Consider the following 21766-nt stretch of genomic DNA (forward strand, 5'->3'; position numbering starts at 1 on the left):
TATATAAAATGTTATGATCTTTACTCTTACTGCCTACTCTGATATCACAGCAGGGCTCAATACAACAGAACTCAGCTTCTTTGAATATTGTGTTTTGGTATCTAATCCCCACTGCCCTATGCCCTCTGAAGAAAGTAAAGCCTCTTTGGATAAAGCCAAATGCATAGCAATGAGAGGCTGGGCCTTTTGCTCTCTTCTTGCCCCAGAATGTCCTTGCCCAAACTCAGTCCAACCAGCTCTTCCCATCTTTTTCTCCCCTTTTCTCCTGGTCCAAGAGCCCTAACTAAAATGCCCCGTCATTCTTTTGGAGTCACGGGTGACTGTACTCCTCTTCTGTGCTGTTTCCTGCCTGTGTCCTTTAACATCGGACGGTCTCACGGCAGAGTTACCGTTTAAACCCCACTCTCAGCTGAAACTCTTTTGCTTTTTTTCCTCTAAAACAAGTAGCGCCGTCCTTTTGTGCTGAAATTGTTACTTTATTTTGGGTTTTCTCATTCAAAATTGTTGATATTGTTCCATGAGCCAAGAAGACAGTCAAGTCAAGGGCCCTATTTGACATGTCTTAAAGTTGTTTAAACAAGTCAGGTCTTTGGAGGAAGGTCTTAGTGATCCAGTAACAATCTCAGTTTTCTGCATGTTTCTGTTTCAAGAGGAAACTCTCTTCATTCGCATGAGCTGTAGACTCTATTATTTCACTGCGTTTAATGACCTGTGGATTTCCTCATGGGATATCCAATTAGAGCCTATGAATAAGAAACCAGTATATCTAGGTGTCTTGTACATAGTGGACTAGTACATGAGAGAGTGGATATTTTTCTTTTTTTCTCTGGTCTTAGTCCTTAATCTATGAGCTTAAACACATTTACTCTCTTCCTAACCCAGGAAAAAGTACACATAATTTTCCATAGGAGGCAGATTATAAGGTATATTTTCCTATATGTAAGAGCTGGGTTGTTTTTTCACTTTCCTTTAGGTAATCTGGTCTCTGGATAAGGAGGTTCGCGTGTGGGATGCCTACTCGGGCCTGGAAAGCACAGTGAAGGACACGATGACCTCTCTGAGAGCTGTTGCCGAGTTGCAGAGCCCTGCCCTCAGGGACAGGCATTGGCACCAGCTGATGACGGCCATTGGGGTCAGTGTCCTGGGTCTCATTAACTGAATATTTTTGTGACATGTTATTCCTTGGTTCATATCATTCGTCTGGGATGAAGTGGGATTTGGGAAAAGGTCTCTGATCAGTTGCAAGAGGTCAGTCCCCTTGAGACGTGACAAAGGTCTGGACATGCAGAGTTCCTAGTTTTAGCCTCTGCTGCTATAGACTAAATGTGTCATTCCCCTGCACCTGCCCAGTTCGTGTGTTGAAGCCTGAATCCCCAGTGGGACGGTATTTGGAGATGGAATACTTGGGAGATGATTAGGTCATGAGGGTAGAACTCGAATGAGGTCAGTACTTTTGTAAGGGGAAAAAGGCCCCAGAACTTTCTACTCTCTACCATGTGAAAACAAGACAGATGTCTGTTAATTAAGAAGGAGGCCTTCACCAAGAACCCAGTGAAGCTGGCACCCTGATCTTGGCCTTATAGCCTCTAGAACTGTGAGAAATAAATGTTGTTGTTTAATCCCCCTAGTCTATGGTGTTTTGTTAAAAGCAGACAGAAGTAACTAAGACACCCCCACCACCACCACCACTTTTATCTCTTACTGGCTGTATGACCTCACACAATACACTTAACCTTTTTCTATTGGGTTTTACTTTTTATTAATGAGACAGATGCTATCTACTCTCACATATCATGTATATCTTGTAAGAGTCAAGTAAGATAATGTGAAGGCATTTTATAGAGCATGACATGGCTGCAAAAAATCTTATATTTAGTGGAGAGGATGAAAGAGCACAGAAGTGAATTTAGGAGGACAGAGAATTTGGAAATAGTGATCCCCTCCCACAATTCATTTATTAATAGTGTCGTGTTTGTTTTGATGGTCTTTTGATGGTCTTGATTTTATTGCAAAATATAGAATTATTTCTCATGTGTCCATGCCACTTGAGATTATGTTTTCTTTCCCTTCTAAATCTTTTTAAGAGCAAATATACCAACCTTACATTTTATTTTCCAGGGAAGGTGACCTTCATGAATTTAGAATATATTACAGGCAGCCTGATGTGCTTGTTTTCTGCTAGGCACACGTTGTGAAAAAAGGCTCTCATGATTTGAAGACAGAGTTTGCAGAGTGGGGAAATTGAGGACAGGCTCAGCCTCATGAAGTGGGGACGGCCTAGGCTTTATTGGTCCAACCCTAACACATCTCTGGGATCCTGGGCAAGTTACTTGCTCTCTGTACCTCAGTTGCCCCTTCCATGAAATACAAGTAATGCTATAGTGCTCCTGTGCAGACTTGGTGAACACACAGGAGCTGAGATTCATATAGACTTAGCATGTAGCAAATCCTCAGTGAATGGTTCCTGAAGCTGTTGTTACTATAGTACTTTCCAGAGAGTCTTTTAGACATTGCATATTTAGAGTTCATAGTTGATTACTGTGTTCTTTCAGAAAATCTTTATTGAGTCTCCCAACATGACATGTAGACTGTATGTCCCTTCTCCCCACCCCCTCCTCACATTTCCTCTAGTGAACTTTCTGCTCACCACAGGCTCTTACCTGTACTGTGCCTTTCTGCAAGCTAGAAAAAGATGTCTTCTCTGGCAGACAATTTAGAAAAAGGCGTCTTCCTCCAGGCTGCTCTGGGGCATCAGAGCAGCGACTAAATCCATCTCCCAGTTGTCACCTATTCGCTTCCAGTTGTCCATATTCACTGCACAAACCATGCAACTAATCAGGGGACCCTGTTACACATCCCTGCTCGTTCCTCCTGTAAGACAGACCTGACTCCCATCAGCTCTGGAGGGAGGTCAAACATGATGCAGAAGTAACTAACTCATCTGGTTTGCTCAGGACTTTTTAGGTTTCAGCCAAGGAAGCACCCGGTCTTGGACACACAGGGCTGTTCAGTCATCTTGTGCAAAGAGGCAGATGGTGATCAGCAGTGTTACAGACTGGGGAGAGCCGGAGAAGACTTCAGCTTCCAGGAGGGAGGGATTGGATGTTCATAGGAGGAGCAGGAATGGAAACCAGGTAGTGGGGTCAGCTCTTCATTTGTGAAGGACATGGGTGACCTTGGGCACTTAGGAAGAGCTGAGAGCTTCTTAGCAAATACTGGGGTGGGGAACGCACAAGATAATGAAGAAATGGGAATGACTTTTTTCACACGGTAAGTATGAATAATGACAGTATGAGTAAGAATAATTATTTTTTGCCAAGGGACTAAGATTAAATCAATGATAAAACTAGGTTAAATCATGAAAGCAACTGGGAATTATGTTCAGTGAATAGAATACTTAAGAGAAGACAAATGAGCTACTACCGGATTCCTGGGATTTCAACCAAATTATAATAAATGAATAATGTGATTCTCTTTAACTTTGGGTTTTGTGGGCAAAGGAGATAAGAAATGAGCTGACAAGGGAAGGTTATGAAACAAAAGAAATAGTATAGTGTGAAGTGTGAACTTGGCCTAAACCTCAGCCCCCGCTTCCGGTAGGTGATACCTCCATAACTGTGAGTCAAAAGGCAATGTCTTTGGTGGTTCACACATTTCAGAACTTAACATGTACTCAGCTGCTGACTTGAGTAGATTTAGCTCTGATTCAGTCCTCTGGCCATTAGGTAAAAGGAACAAGGAACCATTAATATATATGGAATCAGTCCTGCCTTTTTTTTTTTCTTCCTAATCAGGTCAAATTTTCCATAAACGAAGCCACAACTTTGGCAGATCTGTTAGCCTTGCGGTTACACCAGGTGGAAGAGACTGTCCGAAGCATCGTGGACAAAGCTGTGAAAGAGCTGGGGACTGAGAAGGTTGTGTCCTCGGGCTGTTTCTTTTTACCCTGGGCTAATTCTGTGATTGGCACATGAGCGGACTGGGGAAAAGGCCTCAGGCCCTGGTTGTGTGGAAACATGTCTCCCAGCAGGAAACAGACTCCTTCTCAGCCACAGTAAATGTGTAAACCAAGAGTTGACCCAGTTGATGATGACAATTATAGTGGAAATCGCTTATGTGTCATTTACTTGGTAGCAAGTGCAGCTGTCCATGCTTGACACTAATTCATTTAATTCTCTGAGGATTATGCCTGTTCTTCAGATGTGGAAACTGAGATATCGAGAAGTGATTAGCTTAGCCAGTTTTAACAAGGGAACTGGCCTTCACATTCTGGCACTTAGCACTGCCTATCCTGTGCTGGCTAATTTGTACATAATACCTATCAGAACGTGAAGATAACTTTTTAAGCCCCTTCCTGCTCTGGCATTCCACTTCAGTAAAGGATATAAAATTCAGATCCAATAAAAATGTGACATTGGTGTGATGCTTGTTCTTTTGTGTGATGAAATTCATTCTTGAAACCTCAACACCATGAATTATTTGAAGGAAAGAAAATTGAGGCCAATGATATCCCTGTTTTTTTTTAATTGTAAAAACAGTTTTAAAAATTTCATATGATACTCTAGGTATTGGTTCTAAATCAAACTTTCGTGCACATAACTAAATGCTATTGATGTCTAGGTTATTACTGAAATCAGCCAGACCTGGGCAACCATGGAGTTCTCTTACGAAGTTCACTATCGGACAGGCATTCCATTACTGAAGTTTGATGAACTCTTGTTTGAAACTCTAGAGCACAACCAAGTAAGATGGATGTTTTTCTTATACACCTTTCTTTTAAATTATGATTTTAGGCTTTTCCAAAGTTCCAATACTCCATATCTCTTTCTTCATTCATTAGACATCTGCTTGTACCAGACTCTAGGCATAGTACTATTTGGGTTCAAAAGGTATGAACACTTCTTCTCAAGGAACTTGTCCTTGAGTCAGGAGACAGAGAAGGGTTCCAAAGAGTCTTGCAAGGTGGTGGTACTTGTGCTAAACCTTGAAGGATGGGCTAGTATTCAAGAATGATGATCAGAGAAGAGTGATATATGCAAAGAGGACAGTGTCCCCTTTTACTGGCATCTTGGAATGCCAAAAAGTACCTGACATTCAGAGGTAATTTAAAGGACTTGGTTTCCTTAGAATAAAAATTTTCTTGATACGAGTAATGAAATATAAGGTTGGAGAGACAGACCAGAATGCAGCCTATGTGGTCCTGAGTTTTAAGGGTATGAGTTGGCGTCTCTTTGGATGTGAGGGATAAGAAAGGTGAAATAATAATAGTTTTGTTACTATTATTAGGCATAAGGCACTTAGGAAAGAACCTGGTCTAAGAGATGATGCTCTGTTATTTCTGATGTATTTAAAGTGAGGGACATTGATGTTAAGGTGGAAAGTCAGACCCAGAGCCCAGTGCAGAGGTTCAGTCTAGAACTATAGGTTGGGAGGTCATTGTTGGTATTGTGAGAATCGATGAGTTAGATAATGAGAGGAAAGGAGAATACGCCAGCCAAGAACAGTAGGGAAGGGCCGCATTTGGTGAGTGAGAAGACACATAAAGGAGGCAGAGAGTGAGAATGATCAGAGACATAGTGGAAAAAGGATACTGCAATATCATAACAATCATGGGATAATTTTTTCCACCAAAAATAGAGTCAGTATTATGGAAACCACCTAAATGTCAATTGATGGATGAATGGATAAAAGAAATGTGTGTGTGTGTAGACACACACCCATATATATACACACACACACATATATATAAAATGTATATAATAATGTTTTTTTTTTGTGTGTGTATATATATATATATATATATATATATAATGGACTGTTCAGCTGTTAAAAAAAGAGAAATCCTGCTGTTTGTGACCACATGAATGGATGTTGAGGGCATTATGTGAAGTGAGATAACTCAGAGACAGCAAATACTGTATGTTCTGTCTTACATGTGAAATCTAAAAAAGCCAAACTCATAAAAGCAAACAGTAGAATGGTGATTACCAGGTGCTGGGGCTTTGGGGAAGAGGGAGATGTTGGTTGAAGGGTATAGACCCCTAATGAGTTCTGGACATCTATTATACTCTATGGTTGACTATATTATATTGAAAGTTATTAAGAGAGTAGATCTTAACATTAATGTGTTAATGTTAACACATGCATGCTCACGCACAAAAGGTAATTATGTGGGGGGTACGAGCGTGCTTAGTCGTGTCCGACTCTGTGACTCTATGGACTGTAGCCTGCCAGGCTCCTCTGTCCATGGGATTTCTCAGGCAAGAATACTGAAGTGGGTTGCCATTTCCTTCTCCGGGGAATCTTCCCAACCCAGGGCTCAAACCAGCGTCTCCTGCAACTCTGGCCTTGGCAGGCGGATTCTTTTACCACTGAGCCATGGATAGAGATGATATTAACATTATTGTGGTAACCATTTCATAATATATACACACATGTATCAAATCATCACATTGTATGCTTTAAACTTACAGAGCATCTGAGTAATATCTCAACAAAGCCATGGGTGGGGGGTATGGAAAGAATGAAATGTATTAAATACTTAAGAGGTGAAGGAGAATGAGAAGAGGTTGTTCTGCTCAGTGACTTCCTGAGATTTCAGTGTCAAAGAATAGGGGAAGTGCCCGAGGATCTGCATGGTGTTAAAGCAAGGCTTAGTGTTAGGACAGCTGCAAAGTTTGGTAGTAAATTCAAAGGGGAGGAAAACAGAGCCTGAAGGCTTAGCAAGCTAGAGGGAAGTTTGTTTTATATTTTCAATATTAAAGAAAAAAAGGAACCATAACTTTGGAATGATTAGTAGGCAGAGACCAGGGGAGAGTGAAGGAGGATGAAAGAGTGAAATTTAATTCCTAAAACTGTACCCTGATGCCCAATATATTTTCCTGTCTACAAAGAGATACGTGTTAGTCTTGTAGAAGACATATTACATATAGTTGCTTATGTTTATCTTTTTTCTTTTAAAAAACAAAACTAAACCATGTTAGTGTGAATATGCCATTACTTCACTAATTTAGCAAATACTTGCTGAATGCTTGTTCCACATTTTGTTTGCTGGGTCTTAGGAATCCAGCAGTGAAAAGAAGTGATGTAGCCCCTCCCTCGTGGTGCTCAGATTACTAATTTAGATGTTATTTCACATTCTTTGCCTTCATTTAGGTTCAGTTACAGACTCTGCTTCAAAGCAAGTATGTGGAATATTTCATTGAGCAAGTCATAAGCTGGCAAAACAAATTAAACACAGCAGACTCAGTCATCTTTACTTGGATCGAAGTCCAGCGCACTTGGTCTCACCTAGAAAGCATCTTTGTTTGTTCAGAAGATATTCGAATCCAACTTGTGAAAGATGCTCAGAGATTCAACAGAGTAGATGCTGAATTTAAGGTTTGCGGAAGACAGGCTATTTTCTATCCTAACAGCTTTTTCCGAATAATATAAAAGCCTTGTAAAGAAACATCTTTTTCTAAATAACGTAAAATCCTTATATAAAGAAACATAATTTGGGGTGTTGAATTTATGAAATAAATATATGTAATCAGTATTTGCATTTCAGGAGACAAAAGTTAGGAAACTTTTCTGTGTGATGGGTCAGAATCAATATTTTAGGCTTTGTGGTTGCATATGATTTCAGTCACAACTACTCAGGGCCACCTTTATCATGTGAAAGAAAGACACAACATAGACAGATGGGTGTGGCTGGCACCAGTAACACTTTTATAGACACCAAAAATTGAATTCCATATTATTTTTGTATGTTACAAAGTATTAGATTCCTTGGATTTTTTTCAACTAGTTAAAGATGTAAGCATGAATGGATGTTGTCTTAACTTTGTGCTGTACCAAACCAGACAGCAGGCCTGATGTTTCCCACAGAACGTGAACTGCCTACCCTACAGGAAGGCCTCGGAGACACGTTCCCTTCATGAAGTCAGAGACTAGGGAGGGGAAGCCAGTAACAAGGTTACACTATCAGTTATTGGTTTGTTTCATATGTCCGACTCTTTGTGACCCCATGGACTGTAGCCCGCCAGGCTCCACTGTCCATGGGATTCTCCAGGCAAGAATACTGGAGTGGGTTGCCATTTTCTTCTCCAAGGGATCTTCCTGAACCAGGGATCAAACCCGGGTCTCCTGCATTGCAGGCAGCTTCTTTACTGTCTGAGCCATCAGGGAAGCCCCAGAGTAGATGGTGAGGTAATATAATAATAAATGATTTGAGAGACTTTAAACAGAGAATAGTGGCTTTACATTTTTATATAGAAATGGGGATGAATTATTTTCTCCTTGCTAGCTAAAACAGAATACCCGAGGGATTCTATTTTGTTTAACTTTTAAGCAGGAAAGAATAGATAGATTGTTTAGTATTCATCTCATTTTTTAAATATGAATATATTCTTTAAGATTCTGGTTCTCTTTCTCTTTATGTTTTTATTTGTTTGGTTTAGAAGAGAGAAATTCTTCATGGACCCAGAGTGGTGGTAATGCTTATCAAATTTATATTGATAAAAACTATGTGATTACAGTTTGTTTTTTATATTCATCAAAGTTTAATAGCAGAACAGATATGGTGTTAGTCTCATTAACCTTGCTTTCTCATAGTTTGTTCTTCACTTTTTGATTCCCCAAAGGGATGAAAAAAATCTAGAAAAGTGATTTCTATTATCAATGGTTGCATGTTGTACTTTCACACAGGAATTAATGTTCAGAACAGCTAAAATAAAAAATGTTTTGGAGGCAACGTGTGAGCTGCATCTCTATGAAAAACTTAAAGATTTACAGTACAGGTAAGAATACAACTACAAAGTGATCAATTTGTTATACTTTTGACATTACTTTTGAATATCTAAAAGTATTTAATATCATGTTACTGTAGATATAACCTCTACTAATTTAAAATTTTGCTTATTGTTGTCTAGTTGCCTTTTACATATTAGGTGGTATATATATATTGTGATTTAATGCAAATATATCCAAATATATTTCTTTTCCAAGAGGGATATCATAATAGTAAAATAGAATATATTAAGTAGAGAATCAACATGAAAAAATGAAGCAACGTGATTGATCAATTCTTTTATCAAAGTGTCCTGTAAATATTTATTAAGTATCTACTGTATTCTAGGAACTGGGACTGTACTCATGTAAGTCCTTTACTTTGTATGTAGTTAAATTATACTAGAAATTATCCTTTGACAGTATGTTAGTACTTTTGAAATCCTTGTCCTAAAGGGTATTTTATTGATATAAAATCATGCAACAGCTAATGGTCACAAGAAAATTCTGACTTTTGATTTAAAAAGGGCAGATCAGCTACTAAAAGAGGGCTTTGTGCAGAATAGTGATCACTTTTTATTGCATGGTAGAGGAGCCTCTAGATAAAAATATATTGCATACAATTATTTCATAATCTGGAAGTTTTTTCGAGATAAAGTTGACCATAATTTTAGAAGTGTGGATTCCCACAGAGGTTAACTATTTCTTAGTCAGTGATTTTTGAGGGCTTGGTGGCTCTGCCTCTGGGTCTTCTCTGCTCTGCTAAGAACAATAAACTGGAAATGGTTCAGGGTGTTACGACTTCCCTGAAAACCAGATAGAATTAAAGCCACATAGTTTTTGTAGACATTCCATGGGAGAAAGAAAACCTTAAACCAATTACATGTGAACTAAAGCACTTTGTGCTCAGGGTGGGTGATGCCAAGCCCAGTCTTCTCTCCTGCTGTTGAGAAGTGTCATTAAGATAAGTGACAATATATTGCACTTGAAAACATGTGGGTTGTTTTCAAATATCTTTTGATACTGATTTCTAACCTAATTCCACATTGACAAGAGAACAGTCTATATGATTTCAGTACCTTTAGACCATGAAACTTTTGCACTCTCTTTTATGTCCCTGGATATGTTTCTGTGTCTCCTAGATTATAGTCTATAGAAACTTGAAAAGACTTTGTATCCTACTGTTGTATGAAATTGTATAAATCTTAATTAGGTTGAATTGGTTCATGGTGCTTTTCAGTTCTACTATATCCTTCTCCTTTACTACATATTCATTCCATTAATTTTTAAGAGTTTGATTGAAACTCCAACTAAAAATCTTAATTTGTCTAGTTAAAAAATAGTTGTATATTATAGTGGAACTATAAAAAAAATAAGTGACAACAAGTAACATCAACTTAAATTTGACCTGTATTTAGTCTCAATTAATGTGTGTGTGTGTGTATCTCCTCCTACTTGGCACAACTTGCACATTAGTCACAAACGAGGTGATGATGTTAGAAGGAGGTAGGTACCATGTTAAACAGTGAGCTTATTGAGATGAATGGACAGATTGAGACACTTTGGGTTTTGTTAAAATTTTAATAACTGAATGGACAAAATATGCTTACAATGATGTTTCATTCATACAGGCTTTCTCTCTGTGAAAAAGCTCTTGCTCAGTACCTGGAAACCAAGCGTTTGGCTTTCCCACGCTTCTATTTCATCTCTTCCACAGACTTACTTGACATTCTTTCAAAGGGAACTCAACCTACACAGGTAATACTGATTTTGAAAGTCTCATATTGTCCTTTGTTAGCTAAGGAATGTCAATTTCTCTATCGTTGTCTAAACGCTACCCGCCATGTCACATGTTCCAAGAGCCAGAAAATATGCAATAAAAATACTTAATGTAGCAACAGAGAGATGTTAGAGGCAGTGCTAAAGGACCTAGGAAGGGTAACCATCTTGTCCTCAGTGAAAGGACACTGTACAAATGTCTAGAAAGGAGAACAAATGTAAAAGGCTTAAAGCCTTGCAAGGAGTTAATGGAAGAAACACCAGCTCCAAATCCGCAGAATTGTGGGACAGATACTGGGGTTCCGTTGCCTGGTTCACAGTTTTCTTGGGAAAGACTGGGTCACTGGGAACAAGATCATTGCAGGTACCTTCTTTCAAAACCTTGACTCCAGGGTAACGCTTATAATTACTAAGCTGGGCTAGGCTTCAGTGCTGTTCAGAGGTGTATTGGTATAATTTCAGGCTCATCCTCCACCCTCTAATTTTCTCCTGTCCATTCGAAAATAAGGTAGCACCCATGACAGTATGTAAAGCAAATAAAAGAGGCAGTTGTCTTTTGTAATCTGAGAGCACGGAGCAGAGACAAACTTTGTGCAAATCCCCAAGCTCTCCTTCCCCTAAACATTTAGAGGACATTGCTTTTCATTATATCTGTTCGGTTGTTCAAGACCTTAGAGTTGTTACAGCTGACACCGGTAGTTACTCCTGGGCTTCACCATATATCACAGATTGTGCTTTACTTTTATAGGTTTGTCTCCGTGTTCTTTCTCTAAAAATATTTATGCCATTTTCTTTGGAATATATGTCACCTCACACTACAGTTTCCTGAATTCTGATGTCCTGTGGACACAGTATTTATGTTGATTATTTCTCTCTCATTCATTTCTCTTTTTTTAGTTGGAATATAATTGCTTTACAGTGTGTTAGTTTCTGCTGTCCAACAGAGTGAATCAGCTGTAAGTACATATATATCCCCTCCCTCTTGGACCTTCCTCCCACCCCACCCCCCAATCCACCCATCTAGGCCATCACAGAGCGTTGAGCTGGGCTCCCTGTGCTATATAGCAGGTTCCCACTAGCTATTCTACATGTGGTAGTGTACATGTGTCAACCTTAATCTCCTAGTGTCGCTCCCTCCCCTTCCCCACTTGTGTCTACGTAGCTGTTCTCTCCATCTGCATCTCTATTCCTGCCCTGCAGGAGGTTCATTTGTACCATTTTTAAAGATTCCACTTACATACATTAATATACAATATATGCCTTTCTCTTTCTTCACTCTGACAGTCTCTAGGCCCATCCACTTATCTACAAATGACTCAATTCTCTTTGTTTTTATGACTGAGCAGTATTCCATTGTGTATATGTATCACATCTTCTTTATCCATTCATCTGTTGATGGACATTTAGGTTGCTTCCATGTCTTGGCTACTGTAAACAGTGTTTCAATGAACACTGGGGGTCCATGTATCTTTTTGAATTATGATTTTCTCAGGGTACATGCCCAGGAGTGGGATTGCAGGATTGTATCGTAGTTCTATTTTAGTTTTTAAGGTACCTCCATAGTATTTTTCATAGTTGTACCTATTTACATTCCCACCAACAGGAAACAGGGTTGCCTTTTTTCGACATCCTCTCTAGCATTTATTGTTTGTAAACTTTTTGATTATGGGCCGTTCTGACCAGTGTGAGGTGATACCTTGTTGTAGTTTTGAATTGCAGTTTTCTAAATGATTAATGATGTTGAGCATCTTTGCGTGTGCCTCTTGGCCATCAGTATGTCCTTGTAGAAATGTTTATTTAGATCTTCTGCCCATTTTTTTATTGGGTTGTTTGTTGTTCTGTTATTGAGCTGCATGAGCTATTTGTATATTTTGGAAATAAATCCTTTGTTTGCTTTGTTTTCAAATATTTTCTCCTATTCTGAGAGTTGTCTTTTTTGCTTGTTTATGGTTTCCTTTGTTGTGCAGAAGCTTTTAAGTTTAACTAGGTTTAAATAAATAGTTTCATTTTTTGTTTTCACTTTCATTTCTCTAGGAGATGAGTCAAAAAAAAAAATTCTGTGATTTATGTCAAAGAATGTTCTTACTATGTTTTCCTCTAAGAGTTTTATAGTGTCTTGTCTTACACTTAGATCTTTAATCCATTTTGAGTTTATTTTTGTGTATAGTGTTAGGTAGTGTTGTAATTTCATTCTCTTAGATGTAGCTGTCCAGGTTTCCCAGCACCACTTACTGAAGAGACTGTCCTTTTTCCCTTGTATATTCTTGCCTCCTTTGTCATAGGTTAGGTGACCATAGGTGGATTTATTTTGGGGCTTTCTATCCAGTGCCTCTGATCTCCTAGGGTGATGATATGAGATAGAGGGTGTCCTATCCTATTCCAGGTATTTGTTCCTAAACACTTGAAAATTTGAAATACTTAGAATTCCGAATTTTAACTCTGTAAATTAGGTGCATAAATCTGTAAGTAAGAATATGCTTTTTCTTTTATATTCTTTAAACATAATAAACACATATGTGGTGTTTTATTGAACAGTATTACTTACCCAGAATATAGACATGAGACATTTTGTTTTTTCTACAATTATTAATCTCAAATGTGCCCTGCTGAATCTCTTTACACTGAGTAACAGATCCCTTTATAATACCTTGGCTAGGCATTGTAATGCTCCTGTCCCTTTTTCTTATTAATAATTAAAGAAACCCAAAGCAACTCAGCAAGATCTAGTTTAAAATTCCAAGCTCACCTCTGTGTCAGGACCAGTTTTTTACATAAAGAACCTAGAGATGAGATCTTTTATTTCTCCTCCCTACCAGCTTATTTTGGGCAGGGGCGGGGGAAGGGTGTCATCTGTCAGTCATCGCCCTTTCTTAATGCATATTCCTGCTTCTCTGTTCAGCAGTGGCTGTTGACCTTGCCCCTTGACAGCCAGGACCTACATCTGGGTCTCTTGTGGAACAGGAGCAAGTCCTCAGGACAGGGGGAACTTCCCAGGGGAATATAGGCAGAGCCAAGTCCTTCTCAGTGCTTCTAGTTCTTGCCCTTGGCAGTGTAGTCAGTCATTTGTTACATTTTGTTCCTCCTTTCCACCTAAACAGATGTGGGAAGTAGGGACGTGTCACAGATTCACTTGCTGCAGGCACCTGAGGATTCTGTGAGTGGTTCCCCAACCCCACTCACTGGACAAGTTAAAGGGCAGAGGTTGGGGAAACAGTCCTCCGCCTTGAAGCCCCATGAGGAGTGAGGAAAAGTCAGAGCATCCCCCTCTGGGCTGATAACTCACAGGTGTGAGGATGGTCGTCTCTCTCTCCCCACCTCCCTGCTGTGCTTTCCCAGAAGGGGTGTGTGGAGGCAGATGATGGTAAGCTGTTGAGATGTGTCTTGTCAAGCCCTGAAGGGACCAACTTGTCCTAATCCCTGTCTGCTGTCTTCAGAGCATGTGCGTGCCCAGGGCCTCTCGGTCCTTAATTGAGGTCCTAGGCAGGTGCTAGAGGAGCAGATGATTCAACATACACTTGTCACCTATTCTGTGTCCTTTCAGATCATCAAAAAGTGCTTCGTGTGTTAGACATGCTTGTTGGCTCACAGGTATATGCATCCCTGATGCCAACTGCTGTTTTTCCACATCCTTCCTAAATTATAGGATGAGGTTTCGCTTTTTTTAAAAAAGTTAACTGAAAGGATGTACCTTTAAAATAATTCTATTTTCACAGTATCACTTCAGTGTTTTAGAGTGTTACCTTTCATATCACTGTGATTTGACAAGTCTTCTTGTCTGCTTCATTCACAGCATTTTAATTTTAAGTTCTAAACCCCTGAACCTCAGGTGCATTTCTCAGTGCTAGTAACACTCTTTAATGTAGGACTAGTAATGCTGGGCATTAAAAAGATCTTAAATTTTAATGTAGCTGAATATTAAAGTCACAGCAGAGGGAGTCTCCAGAATGGCTCACAGCCATGCTAATGAGTACCAGCCGTGGTGCCGTCTATACCATATCAACAAAAGGAGGTAGGATATTTCTGCTTACTAACTGAATGGGTCTGTCTGACTATGTAGCTCCAGGGTAAACGCAGTTTACAGTTCTCCTGACCTGCCAGCTTTGATTCCATTTTTGAAACATTTTGAAATTTGAGGTACACTATTTCAAATTTGCTCAAAATTTGACTTCATTGAGATCTTTTTGTTCCACGAATTAAAACTTAAGCAATTCAATTTCACATCAAATGTCCCACTTTTAGGAAAGGGTCCTTATTAGGGAAAGGGTTTAGCTGCCTCTGAGGTGCAGGTACTACCAGGGAGTGACTTGTTGGGGCAGAGGATTGAAAAAGTGCTAAGGAGGAGTTGAGTCATCTTGAGCCACAGTCAGCTTCTTTCCCTGCAGTGTTTCTGCAAAGTCAAGGTGTGATCTCAACTTTTGGTCACTTACCGTGGAAGAGTTCATGCTTACGGCTGTTATGCCAGAGGGCCAAGCCTTCCTGCACTCTCTTTCATTATCAGAATCAGTTTCAGGCCACCAGACACAGCTTTTCCGTCTCTGCCTTTTGTGTTAACATCCTGAATGTGCTCCCTGTCGTGTGACAGAGATAACATGGCAACTGCAGCTTATGGGATAACAATGCAGTGGCCCTTTGTGGGCAGATGACTCGTGTTGACATCTTGTGAATGACTTGAATTCTTCAGGTTCCCCTCCTCCACCCACTACACTCAATTTAAGAGTGCTGGTCCAAGTGAGGGTTTCTGCAGTTGATGTGGAATTTGATCAGCCTGAACACATCAGCTAGCGGAGGGCTGATATTACTACATCCTGCATTCTATAAGCAGACATGCCCAGTTTAAGGTACTTCAGTTGGAATGTCAGAGTGATGATGTCGGTTCATCTAAAATGCCTTCAGTGGCTTTTTAGCTCTCAGTAAGTTTGGTTAAGGTCAAGTTTTAAAGATTTTTCTCCTAGAATTCATCCTGATCTCCCATAGATCTCTCATAGATTATCTCAAGGACTGAGGATAGGGTTGTGCCATGTAACTTAAGTGGTCAGAAATTTCTGGCAGTTGCTTGTGGGAACACAAACTTAGAGGTGTCCTTGCAGGGCTAATGGACATGGAGTAGTAATTATGCAGTTGCACATGATTCAGTATTAACATTCTGTGATTCCTCTCCTGCTTAGAAAAACATCCATTTGTATTTTTCAAGTAAAGCAAGTGTAGTGGTTAAATTCAGCCTGGGTAACATTAGTTGCCCTGAGGTGCCCTCCCAGGTTATAATACAGTGTCTAAAAATAGCAGACAACCAGTTTTTAGCCACTGGTTCCTTATGACCTGAAAGATCTTTCTGTCCTAGAAGAGTTGGTGTGTTTTGTCTTCCTTCATCTTCTATGTGATGATGAGTGAAAGCTTCCCCATGTTGGAGCTATACTAAAGAAAGACACTTTCTATGTGATCAGCCGCATTTGTGTTGCATAATGGAGGTAGCCGTGGACCACATGGGGCTAATGGGCACTTGAAATGTGACAACTGAGAAACTGAATTTTTAACTACAATGTGTTAGAGTTGATCTTTGATTCAGTTATTGGAAAACATAAATTTGAAACAACTTGAGTGTGAATCTACTTTCTCAACCACGCATCTTATGAAACATAGAGACAGATCAATATGTCTGATGAAGAATCCAAACTGAGATAAGCTATAAATGCAAAATATGCACCTGGTTTCAAAGACTTAAAGAATGTAAAATATCTCATTAGTACTTCTTCTATTAATTATATATCGAAGTGACAATACTTCGGATGTATTAGGTCAAATAAAGCATGTTAGAATTAATTTCACCTGGTTTTTTTTTTTTTTTTTCGTGTTTTAATGTGACTACCAGAAAGCCACTGCTATGGCAGTTGAGGCCACAATTTTCTAAACTGACAAGATCAGGAAATATATATACTCAGAAATGTTGAATGTTTGCATCAAAAATATCCTTCATGACATCAGACCAAATCTATGTAAGAAGAAATCTGCCAACTTGTCTTTTGAGAAGTCCCCAAATTGCATTATGAGGCAGATGGCACTCAACTGATACCCTTAATAGTCTGTCAATATTGGCACTTGGACAGGTGCTTGTGAGAAATGGGCTTAGTATTAAGTAATAAAAAGAACTTCTGGATCTTCAAGGGGCAGATGTCTAAAACCCCACATCCCCACAAGCACAGTATATTTCTGGATAGTGCTTCCACTTGGTTATCTCTGTGATGGAGTGAAGGTGCCTCAGGATCTGAATCTCAGGAATCAGGGTGATGCAGCTCAACAATCACTAATGGTGGGTCACAGCCTTCTAGATGGGGATTAGTCCTCCTGAGACAGTCAAGGGAGGGACTTTGCTGACAGTCCAGTGGTTAGGGCTCCATGCTTCCACTGCAGGGAGCTCGGGTTTGATCTGTGGTTCGGGAACTAAAATCCTGCAAGCCATGTGGCACAGCCAAAAATAACATAAAATTAACTAGTATGTCTTAGACAATCAAGAGTAAAAAGGCTGAAGATGCAAGTAGTTAGTTGGCCACATGTAAGAGTGAATGAGTTTTAGCTGAAATAAAAAAGATTCCAACTTTTCTGTAGGGAGTAGACGGTTGGAGGGCTCATAGGTACCTGCATTGGAGGGAGGCAGTTGTCCTTGACTTTAGGTTGGGGCTGAGGATGGAATAAAGGAAGAGGCAGGAAAAGAAAACGGACATAAGAGATGGTCATGGTTTTGACTACCTTGCCATTACCTCTACTCACCTTCAGCTGAACACCAAGGAATGGAAGCTGTTTGTCTAAGTGTAGTTTATTATAGAAATTGCCAGTGAGAATAGCTCCACTTGGTATGCATGCACACATGCTTAGTCACTTCAGTCATGTTCAACTCTTTGTGATCCCATGGACTGTAGCCCACCAGACTCCTCTGTCCATGGGATTTCCCAGGCACGGATACTGGAGTGGATTGCCAGTATAATTTAGGACTGTGTCATATTTCAAATGGATGCCTTTGTATAAAGGTGGCCTTGTACTCAAATGGCCTAGGTGTTTGTGTGTGACAAGAAAATAGACAATCAGTTTTTAAATAAAATCATAAATTATATATCCAGTAGGGATTATCCTTGATCATCCTTGCAAAATGGTTAACATATGGTTAACTACAGGTTATATAACATTTTTTTTTTTTCATTTTGCCAATATGTTGCCACTGCTTAGAATTCTGTTGGAGCTCTTTTATTGGAATTCCTTCCACAGCGAGTTTATAAGTTATACAACAAAATCAGGGTTATTATAGTGCAGGATTAAAACACCACTTGATGTAACAAGATAAAAAATTGTATAACTTTGGGATCCCACTGCTAAAGAGTCTTAGGCTTTGCTGTGGAATCTAAAACTCCTGATCCTGGCTTTTGTTTGATGTCAGGTTGTTCAGCTCCAACTTAAATTCAGTGGACAGGGTTTCTGGCTCTGAAGCGTTAGCTTTTGTGTAAAAATGGAGCATAATTGCTTTACAATGTTGTATTGGTTTCTGATGTACAGTGAAGTGGATCAGCTATACATGTACCCATATCCCCTCCCTCTTAGACCTTTCTCCCAGCCCTACCCTGTCCCACACATCTAGGTCATCACAGAGCCCTGAGCTGGGCCCTCTGTGCTAGGTTCCCACTATGTAAATATGGTAGGGTATGTATGTCAGTTTTAATCTACCAATTTATCCCACCCTCCCCTTTCCACCTGCGCCCACATGTCCGTTCTCTATGTCTGTGTCTCTGTTCCTATCCTGCAAATAAGTTCATCTGTACTGTTTTTCTGGATTCTACATACATGCCTTAATATATGATATTTGATTTTTTTCTTTCTGACTTCACTCTGTATGACAGACTTTAGGTCCACCCACATTGCTACAAATGACCCAATTTCATTTCTTTTTATGGCTGCTTAATATTCTATTGTATATATGTACCACATCTTCTTTATCCCTTTGCCTGTTTAGGTTGCTTCCATGTCTTGACTATTGTAAATAGTGTTGCAATGAACACTGGAGGTCCATGTATCTTTTTGAATTATGTTTTTCTCAGGGTATGTGCCCAGGAGTGGGGTTGCAGAGTTGTATTGTAGTTCTTTGTTTAGTCTTATTTTTTTTTTTTCACTGTACCTCCATACTGCTCTTCATAGTGGTCATATCAACTTACATTCCTACCAACCAAAAAGGACGGTTCCCTTTTCTCTATACCCTCTCCAGCATTTATTGTTTGTAGAATTTTTGACGACGGCTATTTTGACTGGTATAAAGTGATAGCTCATTATAGTTTTGATTTGCATTTCTCTGATAATTAGTGATACTGAGCATCTTTTCATGTGCTTTTTGGACATGTATCTTCACTGGAAAAATGTCTATTTAGAGCTTCTGGCCTTTTTTGATTTTTTTTTTTTTTTTAATATAGAGCTGCATGAGTTATTTGTATATTTTGGAGATTAATCCCTTGTGGGTTACTTTGTTTGCCAACATTTTCTCCCATTCTGTGGGTTCTCTTTTTGTTTTGTTGATGGTTTCCTTTACTGTGCAAAAGTCTTTAAGTTTAATTAGGTCTCATTTGTTTATTTTTGTTTTTATTTTTATTACTCTAGGGGATGGCTCCAAAAAGATATTGCTGCGATTTATGTCAGTGAGTGTTCTGCCTATGTTTTCCTCTAAGAGTTTTATAGTACTAGCCTTATTTTACGTCTTTGATGCATTTTAAGTTTACTTTTGTGTATGGTGTTAGAGAATGTTCTAATTTCATTCTTTTACACACAGCTGTACAGTTCTCCCAGCACCACTTACTGAAGAGGCTGTCTTTTCTCCATTGTGTACCCTGGCCTCGTTTGTCATGGATTAGTTGACCACAGGTGCATGGATTTATCTCTGGACTTCCTATTCAGATCCACTGCTCTACATTTCTCTTTTTGTGCCAATGCTGTACTGTTCTGATTACTGTAGCTTTGCAGTATAGTCTGAAGTCAGGGGCCTATTCCCCCCAGCTTCATTTTTCTTTCTCAGAATTGCTTTGGCTATTCTGAGTCTTTCGTATTTCCATACAAATTAAAAACAAAAAGTTGTTCTAGTTCTGTGAAAAGTACCATTAGTAAATTGATAGGGATTGCATTGAATCTGTAGATTGCCATGGGTAGTACAGTCATTTTGACAACATTGATTCTTCCAGTCCAAGAATATGGTATATCTTTCCATCTGTTTGTGTCATCTTTGATTTCTTTCTTCAGTGTCTTACAGTTTTCATAGTAGCAGTCTTTTGCCTCTTTAGGTAGGTTTATTTATAGGCATTTTATTCTTTTTGATGTGGTGGTAAAAAAGGGGATTGTTACCTTAATTTTTCTTTCTGATATTTTGTTATTAATGTATAGGAATACAAGAGATTTCTGTGTATTAATTCTATTTTTGACTGCACCGTTTGGCTTGGAGGATTTTAGTTCCCCTACCAGGGTTTGAACCGACTCCCTTGGTAGTAAAAGTAGGGAGTCCTCTCTACTGGACCACCATGGAATTCCCTTCATTTTGTATCCTGCACCTTTACTGAATTCAGTGATATGCTCTAGTAGTTTTCTGATAGCATCTTTAGGATTTTCTATGTATAGTGTTATATCATCTGATAGTTTTACTTCTTTTCCAATTTGGATTCCTTTTATTTATTTATTTCTTCTCTGATTGCCATGGCTAGGGGACTTGGAAAACTATGTGGAATAAAAGTGATGACAGTGGACACCTTATTCCTGATCTTAGAGGGGATGCTTTCAGCTTTTCACTGTTGAGAATGATGTTAGCTGTGAGTTTGTTGTATATGGCCTTTATTATGTAATGTCCATTTTTGAGAGAAGGGACTAGTGACTGACATGGGCCATGAGGAATTTTTGGGTACAGATATATTCAGTTTCTTAATTGTCTCAGTGTTTACAAGAGTTTTTTTCACTTTGCTAAAAATTTATTAAGCTGTACACCTATGATTTTTTTTCACTTTTCTCTCTATACAATTATATTTTAAAAGGTTATTTGAAAACTCAGTTTTTGTTGTCAGCACACTTATATACATTTATATACACATGCTAAAAATGTCTAGGAAGAAATACAGAATTAGCATTGATAATATAGTTATATCCAAGTTATATTAGTAAGTACAAAATCAAATGGCAAAATATTATGTATACTACGATTTTAGTTTTGGTAAAAGCACACCAGGTAATATCTGATACCTAATATTAGCTATAATGATTTACAAAATTTATAAAAAAAACTAATATCTTTGCTGGGAAAGATTGAGGGCAAAAGGAGACGGGTGCAAAAGAGAATGAGATGGTTGGATGGCATCACTGACTCAATGGACATGAGGTTGAGCAAACTCTGGGAGATAATGAAGGATGGGGAAGTCTGGCATGCTGCAGTTCACTGAGTCGCAAAGAGTTGGACGTGACTTAGTGACTGAACAACAACAAATATAGTCTTTCTGAATTATGTAATTGCATGTTCACTACTGAAAGTTTGAAAAATATAGAAATATAGAATATCAGAATATTATTAGCATACTCCTTGATGCTATATTTGAGTGATTATGGTGACTTTTTTTTTAATGTGTTTGTGTAGGTCAGAACACTATATTTAATAAAAATTGAAATATTCTTCTACACTATGATGTTTAATATCTGTAGAAGTTATCATTATATGAAAGTGATATAACTGATTAAACATATTCCTAGAAGTTTTTTGCATATTTAGGCTTCAGACAATGATATGTGTCCATGTACTGTCACCTATACTATTATTAAAAATATAAAAGACAACAAACTATTCAACATTTTAGCAGGCTTAAATTTTTGTACATGTAAAAGTAATAGACTCATATTACTGAGTAATAGACTCAGTACATGTAAAAATAGATAAGACTGCCTATATTTCGGATGTTATATACTTCTCACAAATACTATCATGAGTATTACCATCATTATGAATAAATGAGTTAATTACTATGTATGTGTGAACTCTGAGGTGTTCACCATGCTAGGAATGACATTAAGACTTTGTGTCTATTTTATCTCTGTTAATCAGCAGCAGCATCTTTCATAGATGGGCAAATATGCAATGAAATATAAGCAAAAAGCACTGGGGAAAGCTTTGAGAATGTATGATAACCATACAGAGAAGTTAGTTCATAGCAATACATGGAAACTA

The 21766-nt window shown here is 38.7% G+C and overlaps 1 protein-coding gene across 1 annotated transcript in view; it reads left to right on the forward strand.

Moving 5' to 3' along the window:
• Positions 1 to 21766, forward strand: part of DNAH11 (dynein axonemal heavy chain 11) — a 350658-nt gene that overhangs the window by 72410 nt on the left and 256482 nt on the right. The window contains exons 23-28 of the mRNA XM_043872240.1: positions 974 to 1132; positions 3795 to 3917; positions 4621 to 4743; positions 7156 to 7380; positions 8689 to 8780; positions 10401 to 10527. Of these exons, the coding sequence (XP_043728175.1) occupies positions 974 to 1132; positions 3795 to 3917; positions 4621 to 4743; positions 7156 to 7380; positions 8689 to 8780; positions 10401 to 10527 (849 nt within the window). The remainder of the gene's footprint in view (positions 1 to 973; positions 1133 to 3794; positions 3918 to 4620; positions 4744 to 7155; positions 7381 to 8688; positions 8781 to 10400; positions 10528 to 21766) is intronic.

The sequence above is a fragment of the Cervus elaphus genome, chromosome 18 (genome assembly GCF_910594005.1).
Source record: "Cervus elaphus chromosome 18, mCerEla1.1, whole genome shotgun sequence".
NCBI classification, from domain to species: domain Eukaryota; kingdom Metazoa; phylum Chordata; class Mammalia; order Artiodactyla; family Cervidae; genus Cervus; species Cervus elaphus.